Genomic DNA, 18,600 nt, shown 5'->3' on the forward strand with positions numbered 1-18,600 from the left:
TAAAATGATCAATAAATTATAGAATCCTATTTCGACGAAACTCTGAGAGCAAAGAAGCTACTATTACTTGCTACTCAGATGTTGATTGGTGTGGAGATAAGGAAGATTGAAGAAGCACAACAATATATTTCTTTTAAGTATTTGGTGCGTTAATTTCTTGGTGTTCGAAGAAATAGCCTGTGGTGGAATTATTATCGTGTGAAGCTGAATATTTAGAAGGATCCTACGTTGCGTGTCAATAAATTTGGATAAAATGAATACTTGAAGAAATGAAGGTCAAAGTGAAGAAATCTCTTGTTTTGCAAATCGACAACAAGTCAGCTATAAATCTGGTGAAAATCATGTTCTCCATAGAAGAAGTAAGCACATCGAGGCTAGATTTCACTTCTTGAGGGAAAAGGTAAATCGAGTTGAACTTGAAGTAAGGTAATTCTCAAGTGAAGCACAATTGGGAAATATTTTCACCAAATGATTGAACATCGAAAAATTCCTAAATTTTAGAAATAAATTAGGAATATTTCAGATCGACTCTAATTAGCGTAAAACTTGAGAAAGAATTTTAATTGTCGGATTTGGGAAAATTGTATTATTTCTTAGGCATGGAATTTCAAATTTTGAAGCAAGGTATGGTGTTACACCAAAGTAAATATGTCATAGAGATACTCAAGAGATTCAGGATTAATGATTAAACTCTAGCATCTTCACCTGTCAAACCAAATTTGAAGTCGACGAAGCATGGAGAGGAAGAAAAAGTTGATATAACTTTGTTCAAACAAATAGTTGGATCTTTGAGGTAGATATGCAACAGTTGACCTGATATTGGTTTTGCCATCGTATTAGTGAGCAGATACTTGAATGAACCAAGGGTGTTACACATGAAGGCTGCAAGAAGAATCCTAAGATACTTAAAAGGATCAATAAACTATGGAATCCTATTTCGACGAGACTCTGAGAGCTAATAAGCTATTATTACTTGCTACTCAGATGCTAATTGGTGTGGAGATAAGGAAGATTGAATAAGCACAACTGGATATTTTTTCAAGTATTTGGTGCCCCAATTTCATGTTGTTCAAAGAAACAACCTGTGGTGGCATTATCATCGTGTGAAGCTTAATATATAGCAGAATCTTATGATGCATGTTAAGAAATTTAGATCCGATCTATACGTTAAGAAATGGAGGTCAAAGTGAAGAAACCTCTTGTGTTGTATCGACAACAAGTCAACTATAAACCTAACGAAGAATCCAGTTCTACATGGAAGAAGTAAGCATATCGAGACAAGATTTCACTTCTAAAGAGAAAAGGTAAATCAAAGTGAACTTGAAGTAACAAATTTCTCAAGTGAAGCACAATTGGCCGACATTTTCACCAAGCGATTTCAGATCCACAAATTCTTGAATTTGAGGAAGAAATTAAGAATAGTTCATATCTAATATTGTTCTGAAAAACGATGCCAAGAATAAAATATTATAGGAATTAGGAAAGATAAGAAGAACACAAGAATTGGTTATAACTGCTATTCTTTTACTTTCTCTTAAAACAAGATTACAAGTTTACAAGATTAACAAATAACCTCTCTCACCCTAAATTAGGATTTCCAGCTTAGCAATGATGAGAGACTAGTATGCTATTTATAATAAAATCTAACATACTAACTAATGGGATTTTGCCACAAGGCCCATTACACAAGCCAACTTAATAAACAAGCTAACTTAACAAATTAGGGTTTAAACACTAAAACCTAATTTAACATGGTAACAACCCTAGCATCTTCGACACAAGCATGTGAACAACCTTAGACTTCATGCTTAATCCTGTCGAACCAAAAAGCTACCCTACGATCATACTAGAGTTCGATCCAATATCTCACAAATCTCCACCTTGGATCTAACTCTACAACATCAAGGAAACAAACTAGCTTTCTTCTTGCAGCTTTAGCAACTGCATGCAGTGGAAAAACATGCAAATCGGCAATGTATTCTCCGTTGCCGTAAATTCTGCATTCATGGCTGCCTCTCCCTTCAACGCTTCCAAGCAACCCTGCTGAACTAGAAGGGCTTTCATCTTCAAGCACAATAGACCGAAATCGTTCACTCCGGTGAACATTTCAATCTCATACTTTGTTGAAGGCATCTTCTCCATGCTCACCACACCAATTTGTTGTGAAAAACGATGTCAAGAACAAAATATAATAGGAATTAGGGAAGATAAGAAGAACACAAGAATTGGTTATAACTGCTATTCTTTTACTTTCTCTTAAAACAAGATTACAAGTTTACAAGAATAACAAATAACCTCTCTCACCCTAAATTAGAATTTGCAGCTTAGCAATGATGAGAGACTAGTATGCTATTTAAAATAAAATCTAACATACTAACTAATGGGCTTTTGCCACAAGGCCCATTACACAAGCCCAAGCTAACTTAACAAATTAAGGTTTAAACACTAAAACCTAATTTAAGATGCTAACAACCCTAGCATCTTCGACACAAGCATGTGAGCATCCTTCAACTTCATGCTTAATCCTGTCGAACCAAAAAGCTACCCTTCGACCATACTAGAGTTCGATCCAATATCTCACAAATCCCCAACTTGGATCTAACTCTACAACATCAAGGAAACAAACTAGCTTTCTTCGTGCAGCTTTATCAACTGCATACAGTGGAAAAACTTGCAACTCGGTAATGTCTTCTCCGCTGCCGTCAATTCTGCATTCATGGCTGCCTCTCCCTTCAACGCTTCCCAGCAACCCTGCTGAACTAGTAGGGCTTTCATCTTCAAGCGCCACAAACCGAATTCAATCACTCCGGTGAACTTTTCAATCTCATACTTTGTTGAAGGCATCTTCTCCATGCTCACCGCACCAATTTGGTGTGAAAAACGATGTCAAGAACAAAATATAATAGGAATTAGGGAAGATAAGAAGAACACAAGAATTGGTTATAACTGCTATTCTTTTACTTTCTCTTAAAACAAGATTACAAGTTTACAAGAATAACAAATAACCTCTCTCCCCCTAAATTAGTATTTGCAGCTTAGCAATGATGAGAGACTTGTATGCTATTTATAATAAAATCTAACATACTAACTAATGGGCTTTTGCCACAAGGCCCATTACACAAGCCAACTTAATAAACAAGCTAACTTAACAAATTAGGGTTTAAACACTAAAACCTAATTTAACATGCTAACAACCCTAGCATCTTCGACACAAGCATGTGAACAACCTTCGACTTCATGCTTAATCCTGTCGAACCAGAAAGCTATCCTTCGACCATACTGAGTTCGATCCAATATCTCACAAATATGATTAGCATAGGATCAAGAACTTGGATTATAGGGGTATGTTGAGATACAATTGAGATATTAGATATAATATCAATTATAATGTAATATAATAATATCAAATATAATTCAAGTTGTGTAAGCCCTAACTCAATTAGGATTATATATAAATAGTCATATTTTGTTTCATTATTTGTACATACCATTACAGTCAAAGTGAATATAAATCCTTATTTCCTTATTTTCTATCTTTCTCTCATCTTACTGACCCACCAATCAGACCATACTAGTGGCCCCTCCAATTCGTGGTTGAATCAATTTGACTGGTTGAATCGATCCGATTTTTAAATACTGATCTTATACCTTATGTGTGCTTCGTTTGAACTTCAATTTGATTAAATCATGTTTTATATATTTTTATTAATAGTTCAATGGTTTATTTAAAAGGAATTATGGCCAACAGACTTCACTTCAAAAAAAATCTTAAAAAAATTAAAAATAAATATGGGAGTGAGCAAAGTTTATTGATTAATTTTAATGAAAATTCAAAATAGAAAAAGTTTTAATGAGCAAAATAATATAGACAATTAAAAGTGAACCAGGCATCAAATTGATATTTTTTTAATAGGAAAATATTATAATAAACAAGAGTATAAGGGATACTCTGCCCATTACAATCTAATTAAACCCCTACTTCTAAAACAAAAAGAGGTAATGTGTTCCACTCATGAAAATTGGAAGGAAAAGGCGATTTACTAAACAATCCCTTCCACAACCAATACCTATAAATAATACTCGTCATACACTCGTCAAAATTAAAGATCTCTCCTTTGAACAAAACTTCATTACGCATCATCCAAGTAGACCAGATTGAGGCTAGCCAGATAGTGGCTACAGTTAATCTTATGGTCTTGTTCTTCAATTTTTGACAATGTAAAAAGAACATCACACAATCACCTAATTCAAAAACCGGGCTAAGACCACTCCATTCATAAACCTTTTTCCATATTATTATAGAAAACCTGCAATCCTCAAACAAGTGCAGTTTAGTTTCGGATTCCCTAAAACAGAAAACACAATAAAAGTCTCTACTATCCTAGAAAATATGCCACCTAATCAATAGATATTTGGTTAGTAACCTATTGAAGATGAATCTCCACCCGAAATGTAAAATTTTGTACGCCCTCTATGTTTCAATACTAACCGAACTATCTCAACTTCCCAAAAGCAATTTAACTCCCTCTGTGTTTCAATACTAACCAAACTATCGACAGAAATCTCAATGAAAAAATTAAAGCACCACCTTACCGAAAAAACACCACTGTCCTCCTTCGACCAAACATACGCATCTCTACGGTTCTACTCCAAAGAAACATTCTGCAGATGCGCAGTAAATTCCAGCCGAATAACATCATTTAACAGATCTGTACTAGCCACCATCCCTATAAATTCCATGACCAACTTTGATTTTCCCAAATGATTACTTCTACGACACTAGCTTCCTTGTTATTAGCGAGACTGGAATTTTTTGGAAACGCACTCTTCAAGCTCTGGTTACCCAACCAAACACTATGCCAAAACGTTGTTCCCCTTCCATTACAAACCCTGCACTCGATTAAGTTGGAGAAACTAGAATCCTTATTGGATGAACCTGAATTAGACAGAACCAGGTCCTGCCACAAAATAGAATCACCATTACAAATCACACTCATATCATTGACGAAGACCTTGATCTCTGGGTACTTATATCTAGCTCTAAGCAAGCTTCCCCAAATAGCATCATGGTCGTTCAAAATCTCCCATTTCCACTTACAAAGTAACACTTTATTCACAACTTCTACGTCTTTAATTCCTAGACCACCTTGATTTCGCGGTTTGCACACTGTTTTCCAACTCACCCAGTGAACACTTAGGGATTCAAGATTTTAGGTTAGGCGGTGTTATATCTTGGTTAACCCAATTATAAGCAAATAAATATTTTTCATTTATATATTTTGTGTGAGGTGCGTAGGTATAAAAATCAATTTATATTTTATGAAAATTTTTAAATATACAAATGTTTGAGTCGTGACAAATACTTACCCAATTTTTTGTTTTGATATACTAAGAGAATAGTGGATAACAGAAAGATAGACATAGAACTTCTAATCTATTCATAGCAGTAACAGAGATCCTTCTTTTTCTTTTTTTTTGGTAAATCTTATTATGTTTGTTTAAAAATCCTTAAAGTTAACCAACTTTTTATTTGTAATTTGGAGCTTCTTCTACCAACTTTTTATATGTAATTTGGAACTTCTTCTTACAACTTTTTATTTGTAATTCTTTCACTATTTTATTTATGGGTTAAATATATTTTGTCCCTACAAAATTATTAAATTTAATTTTTGGTCCTTATAAAAAAATTATGTTTTAGTTCTACAAAATTATTTATACACGTAGTTTTAGTTCTTGTAGAAGAGACTAAAACGTCGTGCAAAAATTATTTTATTAGGACTAAAATATGACTTTTTTTATAGGGACTTAAAAATCATATTTAAAATATTTATAAACACCAAAAATATATTTAACCTTTTATTTATTACCTTCATTTGATCATAAGTAGCTAAACATTCATTGTCGGCGATGAGGAATTAATTTCAAGTATACTTATTATTAATTATTATATTTATTATTATTTATTATTATTATTATTATTATTATTATTATTATTATTATTATTTTGTTGTTGTTGTTGTTTATCTAGTATAAGTTTTTATCCTTCATTGTTTGATAAAAATTTTGGAAATGCTTTGTGGTTTATGTTGAACCAAAAATAATTTTAAGAGCAATTACTTTTTTTAGAAGGGTTTTGATGATAATAATATAGTTAAAAACAATTGATACTCTAATGTACTTGTTTTTATGTGTATTATACTTGAAATCATCTACGAGAAAAAAGACATGATCGTAAACAAAGCACTTTTAATCATTTCAAAGACCTTTAGTCACTACAACATTTTTCCTTTTTAACAACAATTGAAAAGTGTAGCCAGAAATGATAAAAACGTTGCCTAAAAGAATAGGGGATGTTTTCCAGCGGTCCTCTATGCGAGCGTTGCCTATTGTTTTAGGGGACGTTTATTTACACTTTTTATCCACAGTTCTCTAAAACATCGCCTAAAATACAAGAAAAGGGGACGTTTTTTCTTGCCGTCTTAGGCAACGTTTTTAAGGTGTTGTCAAATATGGCAAAAACTACAAAACGTTCCCTAAAACTGGTAGAGTGAGAAAACCTTTAGGGAACAATTTTCAAATGTTGCAATATCTAATTACAATTACAATTTGTTCCTTAAAAATAAAATAGAGAGAAAACTTGATTAAATATATATAAGTTACCATGAATAGTTTTTACTATATTTTTCTTAAAATAAACAATTCAAACATTACTTAATACCAAACATAAATTGCATTTACCATTTGTGTTAATAAAATCTTAAAACATTAACTTAATACACTAAATGTCAAACATTATTTAATACTAGTAATTTAACGCTTAGAAGTTTAAGTCTAGCAAATTTACAAAATACATAGTTTCTTTAAGTTTAATGCTAAAGTAGAAGCCTAAAACAACAATATCCAACTTATTTAAATTTTTCGAACTCATCTTCATCTCCATCATCCTCTTCATCATTTATGTCATCTTCTTGAAGTTCATCACCTATGTCGTCCTCTAGTTCATCACATATTTCATCCTCTAGTTCATCACTTATTTCATCTTCATCACTTAAGTTGTTCTCTTGAAATTTGTTACTTACGTCGTCGTCATCACCATCTTCATTGATATCTTGTTGCATAAGAAAATTAAAACAAGTTAGATGAACTAATTAAGTTTCATTTTACCTTTACATCATAAGTATAATCATTACCTCAGACAAGTAGAATAAGTGCTGGAAAAATTGAAAATTCATTATTGAAAAGAATAGAAAATCAATGTTGATGCAATGCAACTAAAACAAATGCATGTTTCACATTTTCTACAACAATGCTCATATATGCAACTAGTAATTTCTACTCTTTCTCATTTATATCATCACATAATACTCCTCAAACAAGACACATCTCATAAATTCAATGTCATCACACTCTTCAGTTAAAAGTTACACATATCAACATCGGCATTTATTCACATGACATGAACAACTTAAAGTAGAATGAACATAGCAACACAAAGAACACAACAACTCAAAGAAGCAAGAACGCAACAACGCCGAAAAATGCCACAAGTTCAACATGTCGAAAATGGTGCTTCTACCAGATGTTCAAAGAAATTAATAAACTGAGTTATAAACTTCACGGAAAAACTGTGACAACTTGAGTACAACAAAGATATGGTATAACAAAACAACAACACATAAAGTTAAAAGAACACAAGGACTAATGATAATTCCTACTACAGTTGAACAATTGAGTTGAAATAATAACAATATTTTTTTCTTTTTTTAATTATTATACTTCAATAGTTTTTAAGATTAGACCATCAAGTTAATTTTCAATATATTTTTTCTCCATGCATATCTATGTTTGTTAGTTTATCCTGTTTGTTATAGTGCCCAAAACAATGAAATAATATTTGATTACCCATCTCTTCTTTCTTATCCATATATAAAGGAAAGTAAAAGTTGAACTTAACAATAAATTACCAAACACCTCACCAATTTCTCTCATGTAATAAAATAATACTAATAATTTTCTTGTTTTCTTCGATTATTTCAATTCCTAGTGGGTCTATAAATTTCAAACAACCACCCTTGCTAGTAATATCTGCTCTTCTATAACCCAATCAAGAGAGAAAAAGAAAGTACTTTCATACTCAAATTAGAGAAAAGTGATGGCAATTCATAGAATTGAATTATGCATAGAAGAAAAATATATTGGAATTAAGAGCAAATAAGTAAAATTCATGGCCCCTAGCTATAGGTTGAAACTGAAGTGGAAACACACAACCACTTCTCTCCCTCTAATCAACCCTCCATAACATAATTTTTTTTTCTTTTTCTTGCAACTAACTTTCCCACCCACTTTGATTTACAAATTAGTCCCTCCCCCGTATAAGATTCCGTCTTACAACTAAGAACCCTGTCAATTTCATAGCCTTTCTCAAATTTTCATTGAATAATTATTATGACAACCCGACACCTTAGTTGGACTATTTCAAACATTCCATTGCTAGTTCAAAAATTAAAATTGATTTACCTATCGACTTATTTAGATCACAGAGAGAAAATATATGAAGGGAATCATTTTACAAACTTCTAATATCATCAAATGCATGTTTAGTGTATAACTTCAGAGAGGAAATAGGAAAACTTATTCACTCCCGACTATTTTGAAAATTAAGTCAGTCACTCAACTTAACAGCCACAAAAAAGTTCAATACATTAAACAACGAGATTTAAAAGCACACATGAACCAAGGTTTCAACAATATTATGTGAAACTCTTAATGACAATTTAATTAAATGAGATATCAGCAAAATGCTCTTGGAGAAAAACTCGGTGTTATATGAACATGTTAACGTCTTGCATATGGATCTATTTATATCTATCTTAATGAAATTACTAAGTGTATAACAGTAATGGCCATAGAGTTTGTTAAAAATAATCACACTTACAGAAAAAGTAGAAAAAAGATGATACCAATCACACCGGCAGTAACACGAGAAACATGAGCAACACATCAACACAACAATATGAACAAGATTACAAGCAGCGGTGATACAGTGATACGAAGGCGTGAATCATTTTCCACAATGAGAAACAGAGCATCGTTTGATAACGGGAATAGCACGAAGGGGTCACATAGCAAGAAGACGCACAACAATACAACAGCGGTGATACGATGGCGTGAATCTTTTCCCCAATGAGAAACACAAGCATCATTTGATAACGTGCGTGAATCATTTGTTTTGATAAGGTTGAGTGTCGTTTGAATTAGGTTTCGCACAACACCATCGTTTTGATTAGGTTTTGTTGAGCGTGTTTACCTTTCCCTAAATTCAATGATGCAAAAAAAAAAAGAGAAATGATCAATCAATATCTGGAATTGAAAAAAAATGGTGCTTGAACATAACGAACCTTGACGGCACTGCTTGAAAGTTGAATCTAGACGAAACTTGAAGGTTCTTCTTGAATTGAAAGAAAGAGAAGGGGTCGAGTTCATCGAGTGGGGAAAGGGTCGCTGGGGTCCAAATCTCCCCTCTGTATCTTGCGGCCGCTATACACCATTTGTTTTCTACACATTTTTTTTTTGATTTAGGGTTTATGTTACCCTTTATTTATTTTTGTTATTTATATTATTAATGTATTATTCTCTTTAAAATTAAAAAAAAAACAAACAAACAAATGAAGCAACCCACAACCCAGGTACGCATGTTATTCTCCTTTTACCATTATTATTGATATTTGATTTACTTTTTTTAATAATTTTTTTGGTTAATTATGTTTATTCTAATGTACATGGTGATTAAAGGACCAACAAGATAACACATGTGATGTAACATGCCCATTATTTTTCTTACTTATATTTTATTTATTATTTTGAGTCATACTTAAAATATAAATTTATTCTTTTAAGTAAAACTTTTCAATCAAATAAAATTGTTATAATAATCATAGTTAATTAATATAATAATAGTTATTATTTTAGAATTATTATTTTAAAATTCCTTAAAATTTATCCCATTTATCTCTAAAGGACATATAAATTTTATATGTTAACAACTTTGTCAAAAAAAATGTTTTGAGAGAAGTTTGCTGCTTGAATTTTTATTAACGTTGCATTTTTAGGGAACGTTTAATAAATGTAGTCATTTGTTAGAAATATTGTAACAAGTAGAAAACGTCCCCAATACTCTCTAAAGGGATAATTATCGGACGTTGCAAAAATAGGGTTTAAAAAACGTAGCCATAAAGAGTTTAGGGGACATTTATAAATTGTACTAAAAATGTTGTTGGCATCAAGTGTAAAACGTTGCCAGAAATACTTTTTTGGCAACAATTTTCACATGTTGCATAAAAAAGTGTTGCTAGAGACAATAAACTAGTGTGAGAAAAACAAGTCCTTAATGAGTTATAGAAAATAATTCCCTTACATGAGTTAATTGAGTGAAAATGTGATCACAATAATTTAAGCCAACAAAAATATCAATGTGACAAGTTATCATATCCAAGAAAATTGCATTAACTTTATAATCCTTCCATATCCCGTTGGTGAATATAGCACAATGATTTTGTAACACTAATGGGTGCATAGAGCGTGATTTACTAATCTATGTGCATAATTAAAAAAAATAAAGAGCTAACTAATGATTTTACAAATATAATGATAAAAACGATAAAAATTTTCTTTCAAATCATCTACTGCTATATATAATAAATCCTATAGCTTAATTATACTTTGTTTTAATTATAGAACAATTTTTTGAAAGAGACATTTTTCTTGTGACAGCACCACTTTGGCATATATGAAGTTGATAGTACCTTAATGCTTAGAAGGCGACAGACGTGGCGCAAATTCGTTTCTCACAAATTTTTCCTTATGTTTCTTGTGTTCTTCGGTTTCGAATCTTCTCCTTGCTTCATAATTGTAACTTTTATGGTAAAATATTTTGAAACTTGTCTTGTTAGGATGATTTCGACTTGATTTGATCTTTTCCATGAGTCTTTATAATCTTTATTAAAAACATATAAATTAGAAATGCATTACTGATAAAAGTATTTTTAAAAAAATTGAATACTAAAAAATAAAGTGTGATGGATTATCATCCGGTGGTAAGGAAAGTAAGTTTTCTATTTTGAGGGACGCAAGCTAAGTATAGATTGTCTTCCCGATTATATGTAATCAAGTGGGATTATAATGGAAATCTATCATGGGTAGATGTAAATAATGAGGCCCACGCCTTTAGAGCATGCTTCATGTTATTTGTGGTGAGTATGGTCTGATTCATACGAGGTTTTTAAATTTAAGCCGCCCATTTATGAAATACTTCAACCCAAAATTTCCTCTGTTCATCACCTTACGCATGAGTATAGAAGATTCAGGTCCAAGATACATTCAACGGCTCCCTAAACCATACGCATGAGGAATAACGGGTCATTTAAAAAAACGTGTTATTCTACTCACACACAATTTCAAAATAAAACCTCATTCACTTACATATTTATATTTATTTGAGTGTTGGAGTACTAACATTGAAGGTTAGCCCCTCTTTTATCATGGCAGATATTCCAGTGTGTTGTTGAATCATGTAACCTCAGACTACAAGACGTTAACGAATCACTGAATAATATGTATAGCATATACTACAACATTTTTTACTTTAGACAACGGAAGAATAGGCAACGGCTACAAAACTGTAGCCTAAAGAGTTACAGACCGCGCTTTTTTAGGCGATGTTAAATTTCTAGATTTTTGAAAAAAACTGTCCCCTATTCTCTATATGCCACGCTACTTTAAGTGTGGGTATTACATAACCGTGGCCTATAAAGACTATGCAACGAATAATAACAATACATATTTAGGCTACACGTTAGAAATTGTTGCCTTTTCTAATTCATTACAAAAGGCTACGATTTTGGAAATTGGCCATGATCAAATAACCGTAGCTTATAAATTGCCCATGATCATATTTTGGTATCTCAATAGTCTTTTTTTTTTTTTAATTTTAGGTAGGTTGTAAATTGTTTGGGTCAAAAAATACTACTATTTTTTATTGAAATAAATTTACTGTGTGAAATTATTTTGAAATATCTCAAATATTTAATGAGATGATTTGGTTGGATTATGTATAAATATATTTACACACTATCAGTATACAACTATTAGTCATATATAAATTAATATAAATTTAAAATTTTTTAAATTAAATTAAAATAGTTTTTTAATTTTGTAAAAATGTTTTTGTTGAAAGTTTTTATAAAAAATATTAAATTTTTTATACAAAACTTATTAATAATGAGTATTTAAATTAATTTTTTAAATTTATGACAAGTGGATTAATCTAAATTAATTATGTTAAAAAATAAATAAATTTATAAACTTTACGTAATAAGCTATTTTATAAATAATCTTATTTTTTATAAATAAAAAACCTTTTTACAATTTAAAATTTTTTTACCGTGTGAAAATCATACAAGCCTCTTTTTTAAATGTTTAATAAAAACTCATTCAAAGAGCTAAAATAGAAGAATATAAATTATAATTAAATCAATGAAAAAAAGAAATTAATTACTATTTATTGACTATTTGTAACCTTGTCTAGAGATATCTAAACAAATGAGGATAATCAAATTACTGAATTAGTATCATTTTTATACACAAATTGTTGAAATATCTCGTTTAAATGAGATGATTTGGTTAAATAGAGTATAAATATATTTACACACTACCAGTATACAACTATTAATCACAAATAAAATTAACATAAATTTAATAAAAACTTGATTTAATTAAATTAAGATATTTTTTAAATTTTTTATAAAAATGTTTTTGTGGAAAGTTTTTGAAAAAATATTAATTTTTAAAGAAAATTTATTAATAATAAGTATTTAAATCAATTTTTTAATTTATGGCAAGTAGATTTACCTAAATATTAATTCTATTTAAAATAAATTTTCCAAATATGGCAGTTTTAAAAATATAAAATTAATTTTGTTAAATAAAAATTTTTAAAAAATTTTAGTTTAATTTATTAAAAAATATAAGTAACCATAAGAAAAATCCCCAAATCTTCTCAAATCAGACTCCATCAACCCCTTTTCCCTACTTTCAGATTCACGTGACCCTGAAAACCCTTTTCTTAACTTTCAGATTCACGCATCCTTGAAACTATTTCTCACCTCTCGAGGCCGTCGTAGTTGTTAGACTTTCTCTTCATCGTTTTGATTCCATAGTGCATGGGTTGTTTTGTAACCTAACTACACCCAAATAGAGGGGAAGATACCCGATTACGCTTTCTCTTTTTTGACGATGCAGTGGGGGAACCGATAAAGGTAATAGAAGAGTCTTTGATTTTGATTGTTTTTTTTCTTCTAAGAAATATGCTTATTTCAATTTAATTTGTTGGCTATATGTGGCCATTGATTTAATCTATTCCAATATGGCGAGGTTATGTGCATAGGTTTAAAATTCAATTTTTCATTACTAATTGCAACTGTGAAAGGAAAATTGGTTAAAAGATAACAGGTTTTCTCCATGATTTAACTCAGATGATATTTCCCATTTGGTTTTCATCTTGTGCAGGTATGTAGAACATATTTTGTAACCTTATGCAAGAAAGGTAGCTATGATGCTCCTGTTATCTTTCTAATGTGTTTTGTCTTCTGACTGCTTGAAATTTTAAGTTCATTGTGATTTTGATAAATGGCAAGTGGATCCTAGTTCCCTTTTGTTATTGTTTCCAATTCCACTTGCAATTTGCAAATCTTTGTAATCTACATCAACACCAAGGTAAACAATATCATTCCTTTCTCATAAAATCATTTGATATAAATATTTGCAAATGTTGTTTTGGGTCTGTTGCAATAAAAGGTTTTTGAGTTTGTAAAATGGCTCTTTATGTGTATGGTGATATTGAAAATCAGTAATTAAGTAAATTTATTTATTATTTATCAGTTAAGTGAATCAACTCCAAATGACTGCATGTATTGAAGAAATGACCTATAGTAATTCAAACTCAAGGTGATGGTATCTTTCAACAATTAAGTGTGAGCCACGTTACAAATTGGGTATGCACTTTTCTTAAATCAATTTTTGCCATGTGTGAGTTTTTTTTAGGCTAATATCTTAGGAATAACATTTATTTATGCAAATAAGATTGGTATTAGTGTTGGATGATATGTAAGCTAGGATGACAATTGATTTTGAACATAAGTATTTTTAAATATTATTTACATAGGATGATGATTCTATGAATTAAGCATTTGTGTTTGTGGTTTAGGGAGGTAACATGTTAATTCCATTCTCAGGCCTTTGTTCTTTGAGGATATTTAAGACCTTTTTTTTCCTACTAGTGGAGTGTAGGTGTTTTTGCTTGCAATTGGATTCGTCTTATGTTCAGATTTAGAGTTTTTGAATTCTTGCTTTATAATGTTGTTTTGACTTTGATTCTATGTGCGTTTGATTTAAATTTGTAGGACATGAATTGAATTTAATGGAAAATGGAGCGAGGAAGAAATGACATTGGAGCAATGCACTTGTAAATTTAAGTTTAGAGTTTTGAGTATGTTCTTAGAAAGTTGTTTTTTTGTTGTATATTTAGCTTTAAATAGAGTATAACGTTATATACTATTGTTTATACTGAAACTCTTTGAAGTAAATAAAACAATAAATCTTATCATTACTTTAATATAATATTTTAGGATAAATTTAATATTTTCAATACTCAAATCAATATATTAACTAATTAATAAAATAAATAAAAGGTTTAAAAAATTCATAAAAACTTGTGGTTATAAGCAACAGTTTTATAAGTGTGGCCTAAGAAAATGGGACTAAAACTGGCTTAAAAGACCGTAGTCTATTTAAAACAGCAACGGTTGTATATGTGTAGTTTAATAAAAACCGCGGTCTAAAATTAATTGGAAAAACCGTAGCGTATTAATATATTTAGTCAACGGTTTTAATATTTCGTGGGCGAAAATACAAAAACCGTAGCATATTGGAATAGGCAACGGCGGCTTATTCCACACTGAAAACCGTCTTCTAAAGCTTTAGGCTACGGTTTTAACACTTTAGGCTGCAGTTTTCCATTGTTGCCAAAAGTCATTTTTGTAGCGATAGAAGAAATATTATTTCGCATAGAAGAAAGCCTATATAACACGGATCTGACGGGGAGCACCATGTTGGAAGCCGCTTCTAGGAGAAGTCGAATTATCATTGAGACAACAACGTTATGGAGATATGTAATTCTCACTAGAGGCGTAATAATAACCAGTAGCGAATGGATGAAGCAAGCACTTTTAGATGGTATCGATCAGAGCCAATCAACTATTTTCCCTAATTATCGTCACTTAAATGCCACTAGCCGAAATGGAAGCCTAATTATCTAAATCATCAAAATATCAAGGGAAGTAAAACTCTTCCTCAAAGTCCCAGGAGATCGAAGTAGTCATGTTCCTCCTCTGGAACAAGTAGAGAAACCACTAATGGAGAATTTGCAGAATCACGCTCTTTGCGCCTGTGATAACACGAAAATATAACGTATATTTGATTCGATTGACATAGATTATATCTGCATTTTATATCAATTATATTATTTTATTTTAATATTACGCTAGTATTTCTCACTTTATTTCAGGTATTTAAATTATTCCGAGCTCGACTAAAAAGAAGAAAATCATGATATTTTTCGAGGAATTGTCTGGAGAAGTGAAGGAAAAATAAAAAGCCCGCATTGGAAGCCCAAGACCAAAGAAAGAAAAATTGGAAGAAGAAAAAATAAAAAATAAATAAAAAGAGTGAGGGGGTGCCCATACCCACTTTGGGGCCCTCACCCCCACTCACACATTCAGAAAAAGAAAAAAAACAAAATAAGAGAAAAAGAAGGCTAGGGGGCGCCCATACCCACTTTGGGCCCCCACCCCCACTCAGCCCACGTTCTGAAAAGAAAAAAGGAAAGAAAGTGGGGGCGCCCATACCATGCCTGGGGCCCCCATCCCCATTTCTTCACATCTCAGCAAGAGGGCGTGCGCCCTAAGCAAGTGGCCCCCGCCACTTACTTCTTCTTCTCCACAAAAATAGGCAACGTTCAGGCAATTTGAATCAAAATGAAGCAACTGCAAGACCGATTCTTGCGCAGAAAATTGGCCACCTCTCCTAAATCTTCTCCTTCAACCGATTCAAAGCTCATCCTATAAAAAGGGGAAGAAACAAAAGCCAAGGGGTCGGCATTTTCATATACCGTACCAGTGCAATATGTTTTCCAGCATTTCTATTATTTTATTTCTCAAGTTTTGTTTCGAGTTTTTGATTCCGTTTCTTTAGTTCTTAGGCATATAATATTTTCTTGCAATAATTTCTACACTGGAAATTATTGCGTACTTTTCATTGATCTAACCTTACGTTAGATTTAAGTGCTTTTTATTCCTTGTTTTTTACCGCTTTCCGTTCGAGAATTTCAAGATACTCAGTCAGATTGACGAACAAATTTATTGAAGAATTATTATTTTCAGGTTTTTAATTTAATCACTTTAATATATTTGTTGCATGATATTTATTAATTTGATTATGGAATCGTCTAAACATATGAAGTATTATAATTTATGCATGATTGAATTAATTAATATGTCTGGCTAAACCGATTAGATATCGGTATGTAAAGTAATCGAACCGAAGGGATCCGAATAAAATTGGCCTAAATAATGTTTTATTAAAAAATCAATTTTTCTGGTTTAGTATCTAATTAGAATTATTAAAGGTTAGAAATCAACAGACAAAAGTTTGAGGTTAATAACTTACTAAGGTTTAAAATCAACAAAGTGGAAGTTTGAGATTTAAAACCGGATAGTAGATACTAGGCATTAGTTTTAAGGACAGCGAGAGCGTATTATGATTGATTAAGTGTTTATTTATTTTCAAAAAGTTTTTTTAAACACGGCGGGGTAGCGAGAGCGCACGTTAGAGAATATTAGCATAATCAGAGCGAGAGTTTGAGACGAGGGTTTTTAAATAAATTAATGTTTACATGAAAAAGGAATTCCGTTAGTACTGTTGTTTTCAAAGAGTGATTCTAGGTCTGGTGGGACTGCGAGAGCGTACATTTAGAGTTAGGACCATAGTCTGATTCAATAGAGCGAGAGTTTGAGAAAAGGGCTTTTAAACTAACAGTGCTTTAATGAAGGGTTTTTTGTTAAATAGAAGAACTAGGCCAGTGAAATTCGGATTACCAAAGTTAGACAAAATTAATACTGATATCCGTTTATTAATATTTTATTTAGATTTAAGTCTTATTTTCCCTTTTAGCATTATTATCATTAGCCTTAGATTTACATAGTACCTTAAGAATACGGTAGGTCGATTCATAGTCTCTGTGGGATCGATATCTTTTAAAACTACACGACACGACTGTGCACTTGCAGTTTTCGCGACTAATAGACACGTAAAGTCGTGGTCAATTTTTTGGCGCCATTGCCGGGGACTATTTGAGTCGATATCGTAACTCTTTTAGTTACGCAGTAGAGACTGAGACATTTTTTTTCATTAATTACAATGTATCATCCTAACTTTTTCTATAACTCCCAACCCCAGTATTTCGAGGAACCACAAGAATCCTATAAATCCGATCTCGAAATACTTTTGGAAAATTTCAATGCGTCACAAACTCAATCTCACCCGAATTACCTCCCCAACTACCAATTCCAACATTTTGAGGAGTCGCAAGAACCTTACAATTCCAACCAACCATATCCTCAACCAAATTTCCTCTACGATTACCACACCCAATATTTCGAGGAATCACCAGAACCCTATAAATCCGACCTCGTAATATTAATGGAAAATTTTATTTAAACTCAAACTCACTCTAGGTTAGAAGTCATGATGGAGCGCTTTGTGGAAACGCAAAATGCAACGCTAACTCAGTTTGAAGAACCAGAAGAATCGCATGATTTCAACTTCGAAGCATCAATGGAGGATCTCGACGAGATGCTAGCCCACTCTAGGTTAGAATATATGATGGAGCACTTTCTAGAGACACAAACAATCCAAAACGAAGAATTTAGAAAACAAATTACCCATGTTAATGACACCCTTAGGCAGCTGACCACTGTGGTTGAGTCCCTAGCGACCCACAACGAGACATTGGAGACTCAAATCTCCATGCTTAAATAGAAACCTCTAGGACCTTTCCCCGAGGAGCATGTGGATGTTGAAACGACCATTAGTGAAAAACAAATCGAGAATCCTAAGGAGAGTGATAACGAGGTTAAGAAAAGTGATATTGTGGTCGAGGAGAGTTCTTACGAGAAAAGAGTAGGGATTGATAAAAATCCACCAACACAAAGGGAGGTTGCAGAAGTTGTACAGAAAGAGGCACCTATTGTTATTCTAAATCACTACACCCCACTGATTCCTTTCCCGAAAAGTTTTATGGAAGCTCAGGTAGACTCCCAATCTAAAACGTATGTCGAGATATGGGAAAATATCCACACCTATTCACCATTGTTTGAAGTTTTACCAAAAAAGAGAAAATTAGAGGACCATGAAAATAGGGATATAATCACTGTTAAAAGGGTAAGGTTAACCTTTGAGGTGGTGGATGAAATCACTAAGCCCAAACTC

The 18,600-nt window shown here is 31.8% G+C and overlaps 1 protein-coding gene and 1 long non-coding RNA gene across 5 annotated transcripts; one reads left to right on the forward strand and one right to left on the reverse strand.

The window, feature by feature from the left end:
- Positions 1-6,849: 6,849 nt before the first annotated feature.
- On the reverse strand, positions 6,850-9,567 carry LOC131606245 (rRNA biogenesis protein rrp36-like). 4 transcript variants are annotated; one of them, XR_009284777.1, is made up of 3 exons: positions 9,399-9,567; positions 9,140-9,313; positions 6,850-7,108 (listed from the first exon to the last, which is right to left on the reverse strand). XR_009284777.1 is itself a non-coding variant. In XM_058878500.1 (2 exons), exons 1-2 carry the CDS (start codon positions 9,481-9,483, stop codon positions 6,906-6,908), a joined length of 288 nt encoding a protein of 95 aa, XP_058734483.1. In that variant the 5' UTR covers positions 9,484-9,567; the 3' UTR covers positions 6,850-6,905. The 4 variants fall into 4 exon arrangements, 1 of the variants encoding a protein (XP_058734483.1); XR_009284776.1 differs by having other exon boundaries at positions 8,936-9,313; XM_058878500.1 differs by lacking the exon at positions 9,140-9,313.
- Positions 9,568-13,051: 3,484 nt separating this feature from the next.
- Positions 13,052-14,687, forward strand: LOC131606246 (uncharacterized). Its single transcript, XR_009284778.1, has 4 exons — positions 13,052-13,313; positions 13,564-13,770; positions 13,936-14,048; positions 14,457-14,687. It is a non-coding gene; the product is annotated as an uncharacterized LOC131606246 (long non-coding RNA).
- The last annotated feature ends 3,913 nt before the right edge of the window (positions 14,688-18,600 follow it).

This window comes from Vicia villosa, linkage group LG5 (assembly GCF_029867415.1).
Source record: "Vicia villosa cultivar HV-30 ecotype Madison, WI linkage group LG5, Vvil1.0, whole genome shotgun sequence".
In the NCBI taxonomy this organism is placed as follows: domain Eukaryota; kingdom Viridiplantae; phylum Streptophyta; class Magnoliopsida; order Fabales; family Fabaceae; genus Vicia; species Vicia villosa.

Coding starts and splice junctions, on each gene's coding strand:
- LOC131606245 (XM_058878500.1), bottom strand. CDS start 9,483: ATGAACTCGACCCCTTCTCTTTCTTTCAATTCAAGAAGAACCTTCAAG. Junction 7,109..9,398: donor TTTCAAGCAGTGCCGTCAAG/GTTCGTTATGTT, acceptor TTATGCAACAAG/ATATCAATGAAGATGGTGAT.